The 21,167-nt window shown below is 44.0% G+C and overlaps 1 protein-coding gene across 1 annotated transcript in view; it reads left to right on the top strand.

Moving 5' to 3' along the window:
* STAB2 (stabilin 2) overlaps positions 1–21,167 on the top strand; it is a 165,129-nt gene that overhangs the window by 43,625 nt on the left and 100,337 nt on the right. The window contains exons 7-15 of the mRNA XM_015068803.3: positions 1,453–1,578; positions 2,466–2,662; positions 4,277–4,410; positions 11,221–11,354; positions 13,006–13,088; positions 14,305–14,454; positions 15,807–15,950; positions 16,486–16,542; positions 16,696–16,821. Of these exons, the coding sequence (XP_014924289.2) occupies positions 1,453–1,578; positions 2,466–2,662; positions 4,277–4,410; positions 11,221–11,354; positions 13,006–13,088; positions 14,305–14,454; positions 15,807–15,950; positions 16,486–16,542; positions 16,696–16,821 (1,151 nt within the window). The remainder of the gene's footprint in view (positions 1–1,452; positions 1,579–2,465; positions 2,663–4,276; positions 4,411–11,220; positions 11,355–13,005; positions 13,089–14,304; positions 14,455–15,806; positions 15,951–16,485; positions 16,543–16,695; positions 16,822–21,167) is intronic.

The following is a 21,167-nucleotide window of genomic DNA, read 5'->3' on the forward strand; positions in this document are numbered from 1 at the left end:
ACATGGTTTTTCTCCACTGCTCAGTCCTACACAGTTTATCCAGTGATAGATTCCTGCAGGGCTCAGCTTCCTCCAGGGTTTGACCACTGCATACTTTGTCAAGTGCTTGACTGAGGTGGCAGCAGTAGAGCCAGGAGCCCCAGACAGCACAGGCCTGTGCCCCACCATGCAGAGATGTGCTCGCTGTTTGGTATGGCTTCTCCTCGATGCCATGCACACCAAGGTCTCTGCAGGGTTGGCCATCTGGAGAGCCAGCCATCCCACCTCTCCCACACAGCTGACCCCTGAAGATGCTCTGGCCCCAGCCACAAAACTATACTACACTTCTGTGGGGGTGGCTTCTTAGTTTCTGGTTCTGGTAGCACCCAGTGGCCAGCAGCTTCCCAGGCACTAAGTGAACCCGGGAAGCTTGGCACCTCTTTGTGGATGACCTTCCCTAGAGCCCTAAGGGGAAGATTTCCAGCAAGTCTCACCATTAAGGCACCTCAGCACCTTCTCTACCATTCAGTGACCAAGGCATGCCTTTTCCAGTGACATCTGGATCTCAGTCCTGGACAGAGGAAGGCTCTACCTTGGGTATTTATTTATCTCAACCCTAGGAAAGAGGTTGCTCTTTATATACCTGCTATTTCTTCATTCTTTAGAATTCCTTTTAACACTCATGAACCAATTCCCCATTATTGTAATTTTCCATTGATAATTCTTTACACTAAAACATTCCCTTATTGTGTGGTTTCTGTCTCCTGCCTGGGCCCTAACTAATACATTGCCTAGTACTTGAAAAATAAAACAAAACTTAGATTCCCTAAGATTGGGGCTCCTCCCCTGTAATGAAATGAAATCCACTTCATGACCCTTTCTACATTGTCCCAGGGGACTTGGGGCTTGGAAGAACTAATGCAAAACTGCCAACACTCTGGCTATTACTCTTGATGTGAGCAATAAACTGTCCTTCATCTCTGACCCAGGAATCTCATAGCTCCTACTAGCATCCATGGAACTACATTAGCTCAATTTCGTAGCTTTGCATATTGGATAATATGCCAGATTCCTTATAGTTTCTGACAACCATCTGTGCCCCCGATGTGATGAAGCACCACACAGTTGTTAGAGATTACAGTGGATCCTTAAATAACTCCATAATATTTGTTAAATTAAAAATCAATTTGCTAAATATTTTCACAGGATTCCATTTTGTTTAAAAAAACATCTAAATAAATTTATAGGTGAATGTAGTATATGGGTTGTTGATATTGTTTACTTTGGGAATGAAATGGAAGAATGAGAATAAGAAAGAGTTAATTTTTACTTTCTACATTCTGGGGTTTTTTGAATGGTTGCAGTGAGTCTTTTTTAATTACTCTTTTTAACCACAAAGAACATTACATTGGTTGAATTTTTCAGAATCCGTTATTCTACTAATGCAGGTACCTCAACAATATTCCTTTGCAGCCATCCCTGAATGTGCAGACTTGCTCTGCCCAGAAAATTCCAGATGCTCACCTTCCAGCCAAGATGAAACAAAACTAGTATGCAAATGCCTTCCCAATTACCAAGGCGATGGCCAATACTGTGAACGTGAGTAGGATTTAGATCCTGCTAGTCATTCATTGAGATGTTTAGGTTACTAAACAGAAAAAAAAACAAAACTTCATAACCTTTCTAATGTTAACACAATGATACTTCTATTTCTCTCTGTGTTAAGTTAAATGAAATATATAACAAGTACCGAGAAAATGTTCATCTGTGGTAGCTTTTCAGTAAGTGGCAATTTCTGCTTCTATTATCGAAGCACATAAATAGATTCTTACACATAGTTTTATATCAACCATATCAATGTTAGGATAAAATACAGTCTGTCTTTCTTCTTTCTTTATCCTTCCTTCCTTCCTTCCCTCCTTCCTTCCTTCCCTCCCTTCCTTCCCTTCTTTCTTTCCTTCCTTCCTTCTTTCCTTCCTCCCTTCCTTTCTTTTTCTTTTCATGCTCATTCACTTTGTGAGAGGTTGTGTTATGTATTGAACATGAACTCTCAAGTCAGGCTGCCAGCATTCAAATCCCAGATCTGCTTATTATGAACTACATGACCTTGGACAAATTCTTTAACCTGCCTGTGCCTCCATTTTCCTATCTATCAAATGAGAATAATAATGGCTCCTCTCTTAGAGAGTTGTTGTAAGAATTAACTGAGTTAATGTATGGCAAATGCTTAGACAGGGCCAGTGCATATAAATACTACAAGAATTAGTGCTTTCTTTCATGCTATTTTATATTTAAATCTACACATAACATGGCATAGTAATATATCAATACAATATTTTTAGTTATAATCTCTGACAGCCATACATGAATCTGTTCAACAGGTAGGGGGCATCAGGTGGGGTAAAATGAACTGTTTCTCTCTCTCTTAAAACAATGAATTGCCTGTGCAACTTTGATGAGCTTTTATCCTGTCATTGCCTCTCAAGCCATCAATCCATGTTTAAAAGAAATATGCCATCCTCACGCTCTTTGCACGTACGAGGGACCGAATCGGCACAGTTGCACGTGTCAAGAAGGCTACCACGGGGATGGCCGAGTGTGCTTACCAGTAGACCCTTGCCAGACGAACTATGGAAACTGCTCTGCAAAGTCTACAGTGTGCATATATGACGGTCCTGGACAGGTGAGCACATGATGCTTGGAACTGGGGTGTCTCGCAATAGGACAGCCACCAACGGTAAAACCGTGCCGTAGGTGTCATTTGTCTGCTAGGCTGACCCAGTTTGCCATTTTGATGCTCAGTTTGGGCCTCCTCTCCAGGCACACCTCCATGTGCTCAGGACGAACTTCCGTGTGTCCCTTCTCCGGTCTGTCTTCTGAACTCACACTTTCCCAGCTCCCCAGGGAGAATTTACCTGCCCTACACTCTCTTGTGTCCTGGTCCTAGACGGTGACAGACAAAATATATACACGACTCAAAGGCAATTAACAAATTAACTGTTAACCAAGTCTTGAGTGAATATGTCATTGACTTTCACCTACAATCCTCCATTTCTCTCTCATATCTTTTCGAGGCAAGAGAGGACTCTAAGAACCAAAAGACTGTGCCCCAAAGAGATGAGCACTGACAAAATGTCAGACAGCACTGAAAGACAGTAGGCAGCACTGAGGATGTTCTGGGGGTAGACCCTGCCCCTCTAAATCACATCATGATCTTGACCGCTAAAAACCAGCCAGGTCCAGAGACCTTTGCTGAGGAGTTCGACTGAAAGATCCCTTTCACTAATACCTCATCCACCTATCAACTATTTAGTGGGTGTCCACTGAATCCATAACTGCACATCAAGTTCAGGGGAGAAAATCTATCCACACAAAAGGATATTGCTGCCCTGGTAGGAGGAAAGGCTTCAGTGTCTGACCCAAAGAGAGTCATGTGTCCCTAGCAATCCAGTCACCCCATGGTTCCTGGAGTCTCCTGCAGAGTACCCACCCAATCTCATCTTCCAGGGAAAATGCACATCCCATGCCATTTCTGCTGTCAATGCCTGAGACGGATTTGGAAAGAAATTCAGGGAGCTGGGCCTCCATCCTCACAGTGCAGTCCCTTATGGGAAAAGTCACATTACACTCTGAGCCAAAGTCCCAGGACCTTGGGAGTGAGATTAAAAATAAACTTTGTCTCCAAAAACTGGACCCCAAGGCAGATTTTCAGGTCTTAGAAAGCCCCCGTGTTCACACAGAAACAGGGCGTTCATTATTTCCATTATTCCAGAGAAGGTTTCCTCAATTTTGGCATTATTAGCACTTTGGATTCTTTGTTGTGGGGCTGTCCTGTACATAGTAAGATGTTTAGCAGCATCCCTGGCCTCTGGTGACACTGCCCCCCTCTCCTCTTGTGACAATCAAAATATCTCTAGACGCTGCCCAATGTATCTTAGGTTGAGACTCCCGGCTGAAAATCACTCTTCTGAAGCAATGATATCTCCCATCTGAACTTCAGTCTCTACTCACCTGTAGACAATCTAAAATCGGGAATTATGGAGCCAGAAAGGCCCAGGGTTAGGAAACAAGAAAACCAAAAAGGTAAACTTTACAAACAAGGTGTAATTACACATTTCGCAACCGGTGAGGTACATAAACCAGATCCCCAATTCTGGATACTTTGACACATTTTTAAGCCCACGCTTTGGACCTGCCCCAGGTTAGCTTTTATGGCAGAACACAGATGGATTGAAGAAGGATGTCAGCTTCCATGGCTAACGAGAACCTTTTGTTTTTCTCTCCGTGTCTTCTGAAGTCTCACTGTGAGTGTAAGAAACATTACCGCGATTATGTGCCCGGAGTGGGGTGCAGTGTGATCGATGTCTGTAAACTCAATAACCCCTGTCACAGGAATGCTAACTGCACTACCATCGCACCAGGCCAAACCAAGTAAGTCTGTTCAGTTCCATCACCATCATTCCAAGTGCTGGTCAGTCAGTGCTGTGCCTTCCTTGAAGGGCAGGAAATGTGTCTTAGTCTCGTATTCACCCTCACCCCCACAGAGCACGATGCAAGAAGCGTAGTAGGGGCTCAATAAATCTTTCCTTAATCACTGAATCATTCAACAGTCGTTTCCTTTATAATGACCATCAGAACATGCTGAAATACTGACCTGGCCCGGCAGCTCTGTAGTAAGTGGTCAGAGCGTGGGAGAAGGAAACCACCGTCGCTAGGAAAACAAACATCTGCTGTGATGACAGGCGTTTGACCTCTAATGTATATACCTGTTTCCTCAGTCATGAAATATTGCTTGCTGGTAGTACCTAACAAGACAGGGGAAGGTGAATAACATGAGTGGTGCTTCCTGGACTCCAGGTTTTATAAGAAGGGACCTACCGAGAGTAAAAATATTTGTGTGAAAATTCCTGAGGCAAAGGTGCTCTGCATGGTGTTAAGAAGATGGTATTCGGAAGGGAAGGAGCTGGGTTTGAGTCTCGGATCTGGTATCCGCCAGGGGAATGACCTTGGGAAAGTGGCATCATCTCTCTGGTCTTTGTTTCTCCACGTACAAAATGAGCACAGTGATGTCTACTTCACAGTGTTGCGAACATTACATAACAGAATGTTCTAGAAATTACCATAGAGCTATTATGTTTTTATGAGTAGGTGAACTGAGGCTAGAATCCCAGTGTTTTGCTCCCAGACTGAGGCTTCTACCTTCTGTTCTCATTGTCATCGGCGTTGGAGAAGGACTCACTGTCACTGTAAGCTCAAAACCTTGGAGCACGTGGGTGGCCCAGTCGGTTAAGCATCTGACTTCAGCTCAGGTCATGATCTCATGGTTTGTGAGTTCGAGCCTCAAGTCGGGCTCTGTGCTGACAGCTCAGAGCCTGGAGCCTGCTTCGGATTCTGTGTCTCCCTCTTTCTCTGCCCCTCCCCCGCTCACACTCTGTCTCTCTCTGTCTCTCAAAAATAAACACTGAAAAAAAGTTTAAAAAAAAACCATAGTCGACACTGAACCATAAAATTATTAAGCAGTTTCTGTGCTCCTAGAGCCCCTTTCTGTCTTCTTTGAAGCTTATTCTTTTTATAGTTGGGTCTCAAATGTGTGGATCTGCCCAGATAGGTTTTATGATTTTCGTGTTTTATCTGGGCAGATAAGTAAGTCTGTAATCACTATGGGTAAAGTCAAGAACACCTGGGTTCAAGTCCCAGCTCTGCCATTGGCCTTACCCTCTCTGAATGATGTTTCCTCTGTCATAAAAGGAGGAGAATTGTACCTCCTACCAGGCCTGTGAGCAGGATTAAATGAGAATACATTGATCAATCTCTGAGCAGAACATGGCATGTAGAAATCACACATGTGAGTGCAAACCAACATGCCACCGTCATGCGTGTAGACACGTGTGCACCCAACATTCGTGTATGTATCACTTACGTACCTCTTACCATCCTCTCAGAAAGTCTGAGAAGAATACTTTAAATGCTTTCTCTCCTTTATAAGTGGCATTAAAGCCTGTGTTTAGAATGTCAGTTGGGGCTGTCAGTGGATTTTAAGACTAAGTGTGTCTCTCACAAACCTCATTGATCATCGCCCCGACCAGAAAACGGACTGTCTGGAAAGGCTGGAAAGAGGACTAAGTTAAAGACTGGAGATGTTACATTGATAAAATAAGGGGCCATCACTCATTTAGTTCAGGCAATTTAGTTTACCATGGACAAAGATTTGTTTGTTTTTGCCTCCCCAACATGGCAAGGAGTTTATGCAGAATATTCAAAATCACACTGTGTTAGTCACAGAAGTCCACCCAGTAAAGAAAAATGGGCTCAAACGTGGGCTGTCCCACTCACCACTGGAGTGACCTTGGACAGGTCACGTAACTTTTCTGAACTGCAGTTTCTTCCCCTGACAGGTCCGCTAAAGAACAAGAATATCTCCCTGGAAAGAGTGGAGTTGATGCATATAAGCATCCTTTTAAAGTTGAAGCTCCATGTGGATTATTACTAAGAACAAGTATCTTCCTGCCCTGCCCTGGGCACTACATTTTAGAGGGCTCCATTCAGGTCCTCCACTAGCTACACCAGGGCAAGGGACTAAAGGACTAAGGGGACCTGCTCCCCCAGAGCCTGAGCCCCCCTTATAGACCATGCTCAGATATCCAGAACCCCATAATTCTCTGCCTAAATGTCTCCAAACCAGCCTCCAGGACCTGCACAAGCTCTTCCGGGTATCCTTCTCCCCTGGGTATAGCAGAGGCTGATTGTTTATGGAAGGTGTGGATGAGCAACTTTGTTTCCACAGCTCTCATGAACACCCCCTTGGCTCCCGTCCTACCCAACTACTGTTCTTTTCTTCTAAAGTTTGTTTATTTTTGAGAGAGAGAGTGCAAGTGGGAGAGGGACAGAGGGGGGGGGACAGAGGATCCAAAGCAGGCTCTGTGCTGGCAGCAGGGAGCCCAATGCAGGGCTCGAACTCAAGAAACGTGAGATCATGACCTGAGCCGAAGTCGGACACTTAACCGACTGAACCACCCGGGGGGCCCCCCCAACTACTGTTCTTTAAACAAGCCAAGATATTCCCAGCTCCACACACTTGCAGATGCTTTTCCCCCTGCTTAGACATAGTTCCCTCTGTGCCTCCTCTGAGTCAGACTAATGCACTGATCCTTCACTGTTCAGCTCAAGTGTCTTCACCTCTAGGATGTCTCTCCTGGACTCCCAGTCCATTCAGCTCACCCCGGGCTTCCAGAGTGGCCCGGAATGCTTCTGTTATAACACTGATCACCCTGAACTGTGAGGAGTACCTAGCACAGAAGTGATGTGCACAAATACTGCCACCTACAGGCTGTGTGATCTTGAGTGGGATTCTTAACCTCTGTCCCTATGCTCCCTCATCCATCTATAATGGGGCTAGTAACAGAACCCACCTCGTAGGATGGTTGTATTAAATAAGACACCATAGTAAAGCCCCTACAAAGGTAACTGGGAAAGCAGCTATCAATAGAGGTTAGCTGTTAGGATCACTGATCTCTATTCCAATTAGAATGTAAGTCCCTGGGAATCCATGTCTTACTCATCTTTATTGCAACAACTTCGGTCACCGATTAAAACAATGACATGAGGGACAGTTTGGAGGAATAAATGAAGGAATGAAGTGAAGAAGTGAAGGAAGGAAGGAAGCCTTTTGGGACACCCTATAATTTCACTAAGTCTCATCCAGCACTCTATGCAATTAATTCCATCCCGTAACATATAAAATGCCAATATCTTATGGGTGTTTTTATTTTTTTTAACTTTTTTTAAATGTTTATTTATACTCAGAGAGACAGAGCATGAACAGGGATGGGGCAGAGAGATGGAGACAGAATCAGAAGCAGGCTCTAGGTTCTGAGCTGTCAGCAAAGAGCCATACGCGAGGCTCGAACTCACGAACCATGAGATCGTGACATGAGCCGAAGTCAGACACTCAACCGACTGAGTCACCCAGGCGCCTCTCTTCTGGGTGTTTTTAGAGCCATAAGACAGCAAGAGACCTTTACTCCTAACAAAGAAGCAATTTACAAAAGAGGCCCCTGATGTGAATGTGCCACGGCCAACTGAGAACATCTAAGTCAGAAAACTGTCTCCTAAAATCTCAGACTCTGGACCAAGATTTTAAACAACAATAAAAAGTACTTATATCTCATGCATTCCGTTCAGCACTGTGACCATTAAATTACGATTCTCCTGCCATCCTTAGGCAAGACAAGTCAAGTCACTTTACACAAAACAGACCATTGGCCTCATAAACAACTTAGAGAACTTTCAGAGAGAAACATACTTAGCAGTTTGTAAAAGTTCATTGTCTTGCTATTATCGGCTGCCTTCAAATGAAATTTATGTGATTTCGAACAAGGACTATTGTATCACTCCTAAGAATTACCAATCTCCCCGTGTGCTTCTCAAATTCACTGTCTTGTTGCACAGTGCTTAAGAGGAAGTGGATGCTTGAGCAGGAAACTCTTAGTAGACTATTGTTTCATGGTTAGATCTACCTTAGTGACTCCTTATAACAGGGTTTCTCAGGCTCAGCACTTGATATTTGGGGGCTGGAGAGCACTTTGTTGTGGGGGCTGTCCTGTGTGTTGTAAGGTGTTTAGCGGCACCCCTGGCCTCTACCCACTAGATGCCAGCAACACCTTCACCTAGTTGTGAATATATCCCCAGACATTCCCAAATGTCCCCAGGGCTGGGGCAAGGAGTAGGGGAAGCGGGAAAATACTGCTCTGTAAAAATCCCAAAGGCTCAGTCAGTAAATATCTGCCAATCTTCCATGCAGCCGGGAAACTCAGATGTATTCTAGAAATATTTTCAATGGTACTTTCTCCTAGAACCTGTCCCATATTTCTCCAGGCACAATTAGTCACTTCCTCCTCCGTGTCCCATAGCATCCTATTCAGTCTTCCATTGTGGCATTTCTCCGGAACGTCAGCTGTGTGTTTGTGGATTTGTCCTGCTATATCCTGGCTCCCCGACTGGTGGACTGGTGGTGTTATTGACACCATCTCTGTCGCCATCATCATCACTATCATCATCATCATCATCATCATCGATCATCATCTATCAAGTACTGAGCTTTTCCTGTGTGTCTGTCACTGTGCTAGCTACTCTCCATGCATTATCTCTTCCATCAACAATCCTAAAGGTATTAGTAAACTCATCTCATGGAGGAGGAAGCTGACACTGTAGGTGGCTAAGTGGCTTTATCATGTTGCTAAAAATTGTTTCCAGGCCCATCTTCAGCAATGAGACACTAAAAGGACAAGATATCTGTTATCATCATCTTTGTAGCCCTCCTCCCCAGCTTAAGTAGGTTCCTTAAGTTAAGTAGGTACTTGGTAAATAATCAGTTCAACAATTAGGCATTGTCCCAAGTGCTGGAATATAATGAGGCATGAGTGGGATGCAGATTCTAGGAGAGCTTCTCATCCAGCAGAGGAGACAATATCTCAGGAGCTCATTTTGGTGGGGAGGGTTGTGCTAGAGGAGGGACCAACAGACTGCTCCTGTCGGGGAGAGTCTGGAGGCCAGGTAAGACCCCTTAGAGCAGGTCACACCTGAGCCATGAGGAGAGCGTTAAAAAAGAAAGCAATTGAGTATTGCCAGAATTTGCAACGCGCAGCAAGAAGGAGACATAGGCAAGATCCCCCTTTGGGGGACTTTGCATGCCATGCTAAGTACTTAGACCTTCTTCTGTAGATAGATGGAGTCCATGAGAGTTTTAAGAATGAAGGTTTTCCAGATTTCCCTTTCGGAGAGACCAGTCGGAGGGTAGATTTGAGGGGAGGGAAATTAAGAGCCGGAAGACCAGTTAGGAAGTCACCGCAGCAATCCAAGCAGGGAACATAAAACTCTGAAATGTTAGTTCAGCCAACCGGTTGAAAATATGCCTATTTGCCATGGGACCATATTTGGAAACACAACTGAACTCGAGTGTATAACTGTCCTTTGGAAGCCTCTCCTCTTTATGAGTCATGTCTGCGGTATGGATGACCGCAGCCTCCCTGCAGCTCTCGTCTCTGCAGTGCCCGCTCCCTGACCTCGTGTTTGGTTCTTCACTTATCCCAAGATCCTGTTGAATGTTGCCTTCCTAAGCGCCTTGCCAGATTTAGCCAGCTGTCAACTAATCTTTGCTAGGTAGCAGTGGTGTGCTAGAGCCAGGGTTTACTGAGGCATGAAAGCTGATGGTTGAAGCTTCAGGATTTTGCAAGCTGGTTTTCCTCACGCTGGCAGTTTGAGATCGGCCACGGTGGGAGTAGGACCTGTGGAAATTGGCAAATCCTGAAAAGCAGGGGCCCTGCCCCAGCTCCCGCTGAGAGCTGGCTATTAAACACTTACCAGCACGATACTGCCAGTGCGCCTTTAAACTTCATCCTTAGCTGTATTCACCTTTTATGAAACTAAACTATTGTATAAAATTTCTGCAAACTTCATTATTTATATATTCATTGCAATTCAATTGCTACTTATCGTTCAGCTGTTAATTATGTACCTGTTCTGGACCAAACCCTGCCCTAGATCCTGACGTTAAAATAGGGCATAAATATGCACACGACCCTTGCCTTTTCCCTGTTCTCAGTGTAGATGCAAAAGCAGATACAAATCAAATAACTGCACAGGTTAGGATGAAATTACAGCTGGGATCGCTGCTACAGAGAAGGGCTACATGGTCCCATGAGAGCACACACTAAGGCGGGGAGGGTCCTGATCTACTGTTGAGGGTGTGGGGAGAGGTGGCCGATAGCAGAAGTTTCCTATGAGGAAGGGTCATTTGAGCAGACATCTCAACTAGGAAGACAGGGTAAGGGGAAGATCTGCTAAGCAGGTCAGTAGCTCTACATCTTGACTTGGGGCTGACTTCAGTAGTCTATGCTGCCTCAGTGGTTCTGTAGAATCTAGAATCTGCATTTATAATAAGCACTCCAGGTGACGCTGATGTACATGGTCTCTTGACCACACTTTGAAAAATACTGAGACGAAGAGCGTACAAAGATATCCAGTGTTTATAGGTATGCAAAATTTATTAAATATCCATTTCTCGTGGACCTCCTATATGTCAGGTATTGCCACAGGAATGCTCACCTCTATTTGTGCCTCTCCTCTCCTGGTCTTGACCCTCTTCTTCTGGGCACCGTTTTCCCCATCTGCAAAATGAGGGAGTTGGACTGTAGGATCTCAACACGCTAAGACCCTGAGAATGTGTTTTCACCCTCCCTGTAGATGCACTTGCCGGAAAGGTTACGTGGGTGACGGCTCGACGTGTTATGGAAACATCATGGAGCGACTCAGAGAATTAAACACTGAACCCAGAGGAAAATGGCAAGGAAGGCTGACCTCTTTCATCTCGCTCCTGGGTATGCAGCTACGGGTACAGGTTTCCACGTAAAGGGCAACCTTCTTTCAGGCAAGACACCTCCAAGACACAATCATTCAGAAAGGGGTGAGCAGGAGAGGCAAGGTTTATCTATTGGAATTGGCCCTCCTAGGGAGGCATCTTGCAGGGGAAAGGGAAAGGGCAGGCAGCCTTTTCCAGGAGACAAGGAGTTAGTGCCAAGAGGTCCTGTCAAGCAGCAGTTCGTAGGCAGAGTCCTGAGGACAGGGTCCTGGAGTCACCACAGATTAACTGATCTGCAACAACAATGAGATGGGGCAGCTACTGATGTGAGGATGGAGACTGTCCTCTTTCCCTTGACCTTATGGGTCCTCCAGGTGTGAAGCAAGGTTGACAGGTAATACTGGGAAAAGAGAGTGACTAAAACCTGAGGCTGTATCCATGTTCGGCAATGGGTGCCATTTGACTTTTGAGAATAGTTTTGGTTGGTGTGATCATCTCACACCTGGCTGGATGTTTAGGATTTTTGCCCTCCCCCCTCCCCCAAGGACTAGTTGTCTGTAGTGACATGTCCTTTCCCAGTCCCCCAGGCAGGGTGACAATCTAAAACGCCCTCATCATTTCCAAATGCACTTCAGGGGTCATTACCCCACACCCCCTTGAGAATGAAATAATACAGCTGATTGCAGCCTTGGACAAGTCTTTCAATAAAACACAAGTTTGGCCAATCAACAGAAAATAAAACACAGACTTGACCAATCGGCAGAAGTTCCAAAATAGCAAAATCTAAAATTTACCAGTCACCAAAAAATGATTTCCCGGAAAGAGCACAAACGGAGAATGGGTCAAGGCCACGTTGTCTGCATAAATCTTAACATACATCCTGCACAAATGCCCTTCTCTTTCCAGGGCATCCTAAAGGGGACAAGCATTTGTGGCATGCCTCAGGCTTCTTACAGCCTTCCTCTAAGAACTCAGACTATCCAGTGACAGCAGACAGGGTGACAGAGTGTTCTCTGCAGGTTGTGCTCTCGAACATTTCCCTGGACAAAGTCCTGTTGACCTTCTACCCATTTATGTAGTGCTGGTCAACCTTGCCTGCTGTATGAAAGCCCGGAGCCCACCCTGGCGTCCCAGCTTCTCCAGAGGGATAGAAACAGGACCAGCTACATAACTTGTAGGACACCGTGCGTAATGACAAGAACTCCTTGTTCAAAAATTATTAAACATTTCAAGATGGTAACAGTAGAATATTAAGCCAAGCATAAGGCTCTTCTGAGCTGGCCTTGGATGGAACAGGGCTGTGTCTTTGCTCACTGGGGTGACAACTGCTCAGAGAGTCCGGCACAGGGACGGTGACCTGCTGGGATTGGCTGAGGGTTTTGTCACATGACCCTCGTAGAAGGTCTCGTTCCAGGGTCTCCTTGAAGCCAAGGCTATGGCTGCAGGACATGCCACACAATTATGCAGAAGCTTTGGGGGCCATGGCATTATGAAGCCATTCTTTCTTAGAGAGCTTCCTAGTTTACCAAGGCCTACTCACGCCAATGAGAATAGAGAAAATCTTGATTCAAAGGGCCTAAATGGATCCCAAGGGCCATTGCTTGATTTTACTCTTCATGTGCCACTGATTCATTTGGTGTTTTCTTTCTTTATGAATTTCTATTCCTAAGACAAAGCCTATGCCTGGCCACTAAGTAACCTGGGACCATTCACTGTGCTGTTGCCCACAGACAAGGGACTAAGAGGATTCAGTGTAAGTATTTACAATAAAGTGGGAAACCTCTATTAAATGAAACCTACTGATGATAAAGATGATGATTTTGAGAGACTAAAATGGGGAACTATTTACAGAAAGTATACAGATTGTAAACACACAGCTCATTGAGTTGTCACAAAGTGAATGTACTTGTATATCCAGCGAGACCATTACTGGCTCCCTAGAGGACCCAAGGATGCCCCCTTCCAAACATGACCCCTTCAAGGGTAATTAATGACTGAGGGATCTTAACTATAGTCATGTGAAAAATAGGATTTACATAATGCAAAACTGCTTACTTCCTGCAAGAATTAACCTAATATATTAGCTACATATTTGTTTCTTATAATCATCATAAATGATAACAGTGGTAGAGGAAACTAAGAGAAAACTGTGGTCTTCCATGTGAACAGCTGTTGTTTGAGGTGATGTCATGCAGTGGGAATGAAGCTCATAGTGCCTGGTGGAGGTGTCCTATCATGAGGGTGTCAATGAAATTGTTACATTCAGATTGATGGAGATAATGGACATATTGATTTGCATACAAGTGGTTTATCTTCATCCACGATATTTTGTCACAATAATTGTTGCTGCATGGAATAAAAACACAGGAAGTTCCAGAACGTTCCAGACCCTAATCTGTCACCACCGTTGGACAATCTGAGATGAATCAACAATTTAACTTCAGAAGTACCCTCACATCTCTCTTACTGGGGAGGAGAACTCACAAATATTGAATGTCTCTGCACTATGCACTTTGCATGTGGTCTCTTGTTTAACATATAGGTTTTATTTACACAGTTAATAAAAAGCATCTGTTGATTGATTGCTGATGATATATAATATTGACAAAATGTCGACTCGGTCCGGTGGATTGCAAAAACCCTAAACTTACTGTTCAAAAACTCCATGGGTCTAGTCTGCACTTTCTTTTCATGCGATTTCTTGTTTCATTTCCATATGCTCCCCGGGCTCAAGATGATTCCCTGGGTGCCTGCACCTTCCTTGCTCCTGGTGGTTTGAGAGGACATTGAGCATCGCCTCCCACTCTCCAGATTGTGCTCCCCCCAAAGTCACCTGTATCTGAAAGAGCCCAAGCCCACGTTAGGGAGCCCTGGCATTGATGTCTTTGATTGGCCAATGCCTGCCTCACAACCTCATTTTCTCCTCCAAACAACAGTGGAGACTGAAAGAAGTGGCTCTCTCTCCTCAGGTAAAAGAGCTCTTGATGGATAAAGAGTCTGCTCAGTACTTTGTGAAACTCCACGTAATTGCTGGGCAGATGAACACTGAGAGTATGAATAACACAGACACCTTCTATACCTTGACTGGAAAGTCGGGAGAAATCTTCAATGACGATAAGGTAAGGGGCTCTCTGATTTTCACTCCCAGAACAAAAGCATCTGCTGAACCAGTGCCCACAGCCATCTCTGTCTGTGGTTGGGCTTGCAAAGTTTATGAAGAACTTCTTTCCTTCTCCCTTGTTTGTCAAAGCACTTCCCTATGAGGAAAGAAGCGAAGAACAACCCCAGGAAGGACCAGGCAGGAGGGGACTGTTGTGAAAAGAGGGTTATAAAGTGTGGGATTTTGCTCTGGTCTGAATTCATTGTCAAGAGAACATCATTCAGGTGTCAGGGGGAAGGAGAAGCTTTATAGTAAACCTGTTTCCTGGAAGCACCGGCCCAAAGCCAGATCAACTTCCCTCTTACAGAAGGAAATAGACTATATTTGCTTTAGGTTGCTGGAGTTTATCTTTCCTCTGCAAACCTAACATTGCTCTCTCCTAAGGCCGTTAGGTCTGTTCCATTGTTTGAGTAAAACTACCCTTCCCCCCCTCACAAATAACTCTTTCTGTGACTTTACTGAGCAGGAAGGCACTTGATTACTAGAATGTACGTGTGTGGGTTATGGCCTATATCGTTGCATTTCACCAACTACCAATAGCTGATAGATTATTGAGCACTTACTCTATACAAAGTACTGAGGTGAACCTTTATTTATGTTCTATAAGACTTGCAACAACCCCGTAAAGGAGATTTTTCAAGTGGGAAAACTGAGAGGTCGCAAGTAAAGGCCAGAGCCAGGATTCAAATGCAGGTCTCCTTGACTCCAAGACCTAAATCATTAAGCAGTGTGTTGTACTGTGTGTGTGAGGATAGATGGATGGATGGATGGATGGATAGAAACCTAAATAGATGGATGAAAATTTTACTTCTTTTCTCACAAGGACATTCTTTCACTCATTCATTCATTCATTCATTCACTCACTCATTCCTTCATTTATTCACTCATATTTCTTTCCTATAGCTTGTAAGAGCCACATAAAGGAAGAAGGAATTAGCTTTAGTCATTTATGCAGCAAAAAAAATTTTATTGTGTGCCTTGTGTGTACAACGCTCTTAAGTAGGTGATAAATTTACAATAAATTGAATTGTTTTGCCCTTTTTGACCTTGTGGTCTATTGGGGGAGACTTATGATTGCTTCTTCACATTTAGAAATCACTGGTAGTCATCAATGATTTCACACATTATCTCATCTGATCTTAACAAAAGACTAGTGAAATCAAGCAAGCAAATGCCATCTTTCCCATTTTGGGTTAAGTGACTTACCCACGCTCATATAACCCACAAATGGCCAGACCCAAGGACTTAAGACTTCTAATCCAGTACTCCTTCAAGGATACCAGCTTAATTTTATTTTTCTTTGTGTTTTAGGACAATCAAATAAAGCTTAAACTCTATGGAGGCAAAAAGAAGGCAAAAATTATACAAGGGAACATAGTTGCTTCCAATGGGCTCCTGCACATCCTCGACAGAGCCATGGACAAGATGGCACCCACATTTGAGAGCAACACTGAGGTGAGGCATTTCAGGTAAAAGTTAGGTCAGTCCAAAGCCATCTTTCTTTGTTCCCTGGAGAGTCATACTGAAGAAGAAAATGCACACTATGTGCTTGTCCTTTGTGTGTGCTAGGACCCCAGCCATGGGGAAAATGGGATCATTTCTGTTTTCAGTAGAATTCTGGGTACCTCTGCCAACAGAAAGAAAAGCCTACAATAAAGACAGGCAAGATCTCAATTTTGTGACCTCTTTTATGGCCACATATGATGATTCTGTCCAGTGACCAGCTGTCATGAAAAGTTATCCCTCGTGCTTTGTGGAGTCCTCAGCGCAATAAAAATTTATTCCTTTTGACTCATTTGATGATGGCCAAAGTCTATTTCTGAACATGCACATCTGAACCACTAGTTCAATAACAACAGGAAATATTCTATATGTGTTGCAGTTGACCAGGTTCTTTTCCATCCACATTCACACATAAATTCTGTCATGAACCTTTTAATGTTGGGACATCTATTTCTTAAACCACCTTATTTCTTCTCGTGATTTTTAGAAAACCATAATGACAATGTTACAACCAAGATACAGCAAGTTCAGATCTTTGCTAGAGGTATGTACTTTTCATGAATTTCTGGAAAATGGTTTTATGTCTTGTCTTTTGTATAATGAGCAAGGGTGTCAATTATAAATATGTGCTGAGGAATTACTTCAAGTATTTGTCAGAGATAGGTTGTAGATATAAAATTTCATTTTTCAAATGCAGGAAACCAATGTGGGACATGCTTTAGATGAAGACGGGGCTGGTGGACCATACACCATTTTTGTTCCAAGTAATGAAGCATTAGTTAATATGAAGGATGGCACTCTTGATTACCTCCTTTCTCCAGAGGTATGGTATCCTACTTACTCTGACGGCATCATGTCAGCATTACTGCCTCAGTCTGCACCCATACAGATTTTTTCCTAAACTAGGGATGTCCAATAAATAACATATGTATCACCACCTACCCTCCCTCAACCAAGGCAGAAATCATTAATCAATCACAGTTCTCTGGAACTATGGTTGTGGCTCCAATCTCCTGGTCAGAGTTCCAAGTAGCTATTACCAGTCAGTTAGACTGAGCACAGGAAATAAAATCTATCTGCAACCCCAGATCTAAATGATTGCTTTGATTTTTCCTGGGTCTTCAAATATTTTTCACTAGCAAAATCAAGATTTTAAGTTCCCTCCAACTCTAAAACCACCTATAAAATGAATTCTAAACCAGGCCATTCTGGACCAGGTGTAGGCTAAATTTGAAAGGAATAAATGTTATTTTTAGATGCTCCATTCATTCCCTTCCATTGCTTCCATCTCTCTTCACAATAACCCTCTCCTTATATACCATAATCCTTCAACTCTTTCACATTTTCCTCCAGAAAGGAGATTTTTTTTTTTTACTCCTTCACACAAGAATGTAAATGACTAAAACCATTTCAGGTGTTTCCTCTCCCAGAAATAACAGCCTTAAACTGAACAGAGGGGTAACAAATTATGGAATTTTGTTCATTAGAATGTCAAATGATGGAATTATAGGAAGGGCCACAAGCTTTCCTCCAGTGCCCTGAAATTATGCCACCATCTTGGAAATGGGGCCAGACTATCCATGACCTCATGTAGATCAGTTCATTATACAGAATGGGGGGTCTGGATCTTTTAGAGTAGTGATTCCCAAACTTCAGTAGACTTAGGAATCACCCATGGGGCTTGTTAAAGTAGAAAGTTTCACAAACCATACCCCAAGAATTTTGATTTAATGACACCTGTATGAGACCTAAAAATAGACATCTGGGGAAGAACCAACTTTCTAACCCAGGTGACCTGGGCTACACTGTGTTTTGAAACCTCAAACTCATTGCATGTATAGTTTAGAGATGTACATGGATACATACCTTTCTAGAATACTTTCAGGTATCTACAAGGATATTTTGCTTTCAGAAAACTTTGGATTAAAAATATGTGGATTGAGGAGATAAATCAGAAGGTAATCTCTTACACTGCAAATAGATGTTCAACATATTAAAACATTGCTACAGGTTTCCACTTAAAATGTCAGATTTCCCAGTGTCTTCAAGATAGGATGCTATTTTTAAAATACTATTCACATGCAAGTTTTCCAAAATGTAGCTATTGCAGAAAGATGGTTATAGCTCTCTTTGGAGCTCACACTCATACTTACTTTTAAAGCTAAAAAGTAATGTGGCTCCCCTAGGAAATTATTAAAATCTTGAGATTATATGGCCGCGCTGAGTACATGGCTTCTTATATGATACCATTAAAAAAAAATAATATTAAAGGAGTTCTCAGACACCTAACCAGCTACACTTAAAATTAAAACAAAACGTTTTAACTAGAATTGAAAAAAATCAACCTCCCAGCTTTTCTGTCAAGCAATTTTGCTCAGAAACCTCTTATCTTCCTCTCTCCTCATAACTCCTTCCAGCTGTGGCTGGAGCTGGCTTGCTCTGGCTCTGGAGAGTAGATTGTGAGCCTCTTCCCAGCTTAGTTCAGTGAGATAACCTTGTAGCTTGAAATTCTCACCTATGGTAAGAATATTACCATGACAGAAATTGGCCAACTCTATAAATCTGGGCTACTTTTTTCCCCCGTAGAACTGATTTACCAGAACACTACTGCTTCTGGCTCTCAATCTCCTTGTTCTCAAAGGCAGTACTTTCCTGCCCGCAAAGAATATAAAAATTTCAAATCTCTTTTTTCTTAGCCCAAACTGTTCTTCTACTTTAATTCCTAGGTGAGGAATAAAATGATCATTTCTGCTCTTTTCTCAGGTCCAGAACCTGTTTAGTTAAAACTTCTCAATCTGTAGGAAGGTCCTTCTCTCTCCATGCATTTTAATAGCATCTTTTAGCTTTATTTCAGGGAACAACCTCAGCTGGAGACAGTAAAGCCCCCATCAGCTAAGCCAGTGAAATGGAAAATAAACTGATTTCATTAGAGGAATGGTTTCTAATTCTGATTTTGGAATGCCGTGTTTCCTTTCCAGTGTATCTTTCTGCTTCTCCCTGAGGCAAAATTTCTGTCCTGAAACCACCCTATCCCCACAGAGACCACAGCTACTGATTACCAGCCCCAGTTTATGACTTCATCACTGAACTAGGCAAAATGAAAGCAGAGGATACCAGAGACTGGCCCTTGCCAGCTCACAGATACCCTGCAAGTAAAATGGGACAAAGGGAGGTGAAATTAAAGAGTTGAAGGTCACATTAACAGTTTGGTAGAAAACCCGCTCTCTTTCTGCCCTAGCATCAAAAGGCTTGGTTTTTTGTTATTTTTACCTAAAACAGCAGGGAGGAAGCGAATGTCTTCATAAGGGAAAAGATGCACTACACCGACAGGCCCCCCCAACACCAGCAGCACCTGGACACACATCCTGTCAATTTGAGCCGCGCTGGACTGAATGATGACCTTCATGGCTCCCAGCCATGGCACAGGAGACAGGCTCTCCACAATGGCAGGAATGACGCTCATCCATCCCTTTGTCCCTTTTATTCTCCTCTTTCTTGTAAAAAGGATCCAACACCAATGAATTCGTAGGGCTTTAGAAGTGAATTACCCAGCTGATAAAGGCTTTCCTACAGAATCAGAGGGTTGGAAGGGGTCCACACCAGGCCCGTTCTCTTGCAGGTGAAACCAAGACTAGAGGAGCTAAGTGGCTAGCTCAAGGTCACAGAAGTAGACTCGGGATTAGAACTCAAGATGCCAACGTCCAGCTCAGTGCTCTTCCCAGGACCTCTTCCCCCATTTAACTTATTGGCGCAGATGTTTACACAGGGTCCGCTGTGGGTCCTGCACTGTACCACCTGGCGACGCTGATTTATAAGCCAGACAGACCCCGTCCCTGCCTTGCAAGAGTTCGCAGCCCAGTTTGGGCTGACGTTCCCCAGCGGTCCCCACTTTTTCTCACATTTTCTGCCACTGAACGTCCAAACTTGTAATAGCATCGCGTCTGCCCCCAAGCCCTCACTTCTGAGTACCATAAAGCAGCTGCAAGGGGAAGTGAAGACCCAGAGTCAAAGTGACTTGCTCAAAGCCATGCAGGAACAGAGCCAGGGCTCCAGAAAACATCACTTCCAGGGCTGGCTACCTGGTGTTCAACTTGAACATTCTTACGGTAACCCTGCTCTGCGCATACTGCCTTTGGCTTATAGATGTGGTGGCCGTGCAATCTATCATCCACACCGGGACACCTGAGAGCGAATGGGGCTGCCAAAATAACAGGTGTGAACCAGGGCCGCCCCAGACAGGCCAGGATGCCGCCTGCGGGTAACTCCCCTGGCACAGGGACCAAGAACAAATGCAGAAGGGAGTCTGAGAGAATGGAACTCAGATTCAGCAGGGATTTCTTTTGGCCTGGGACTTTTCGCTATTGTAACGTGTCCCTAGAATGGTCAGCCTCTGGAAGGTTACTATGATCTTGATTCGTGACCCTCCTCCTGTCCAAGCCAGAGTAACCATGGCTGTGCCACGTGAGAAGCAGAACTCAAGGATGGCGGGCTCTGGGTGGCTCAGTTGGTTCAACATCCAACTCTTGGCTTCAGCTCAGGTCATGATCTCACAGTTCATGGGATCGAGTCCCACGTTGGGCTCTGAGCTGATGGGATGGAGCCTGCTTGGCATTCTCTGTCTCTGTCTCTGTCTCTAATAAATAAACATTTTCAAAAATAAAGAAGCAGAACTTCAGGGCTATGAAGCTTCTAACTCTCAGCTCTGACTCTACTGGGAGATTGCAGACGTCCTGCAGCAGACCGCCATGGCCACTGGTCCCCAGAGAGAATGGTTCCCCATGCTCCTCACCCCTGTACGCTCTCCCCACGGCACCCCTGTGGGGACCTGCTGATGGTCCCAAGGCTCTCTTTTTCCCTCTGCTGCTACAGTTTTTCCGAAGTATGAGAAATCTTGGAAAGGGCTTTGAAGGAGAGATGACCATGTACCATGGTAGCACAGAAGGGGAAAATGTCCTGACCACATATTCCTAAGGATTGTATATTCCTAAATAACCAGTATGTGGTCTGACAAGCAGGCGTTTATTTATAGAGAAAGAAAACAGAATTCTAAACTGAGGCTCTCTTAGAAAATCCAGAATGTAGCTTTAGACACTCAGAGAGGTAATGGAGCAGAGTGACTGAGAACTTCTTAGTCTTATACCCTAGGTTAACTTTGTGACCTCTGTCGCG

The sequence above is a fragment of the Acinonyx jubatus genome, chromosome B4 (assembly GCF_027475565.1).
Source record: "Acinonyx jubatus isolate Ajub_Pintada_27869175 chromosome B4, VMU_Ajub_asm_v1.0, whole genome shotgun sequence".
Lineage (NCBI taxonomy): Eukaryota > Metazoa > Chordata > Mammalia > Carnivora > Felidae > Acinonyx > Acinonyx jubatus.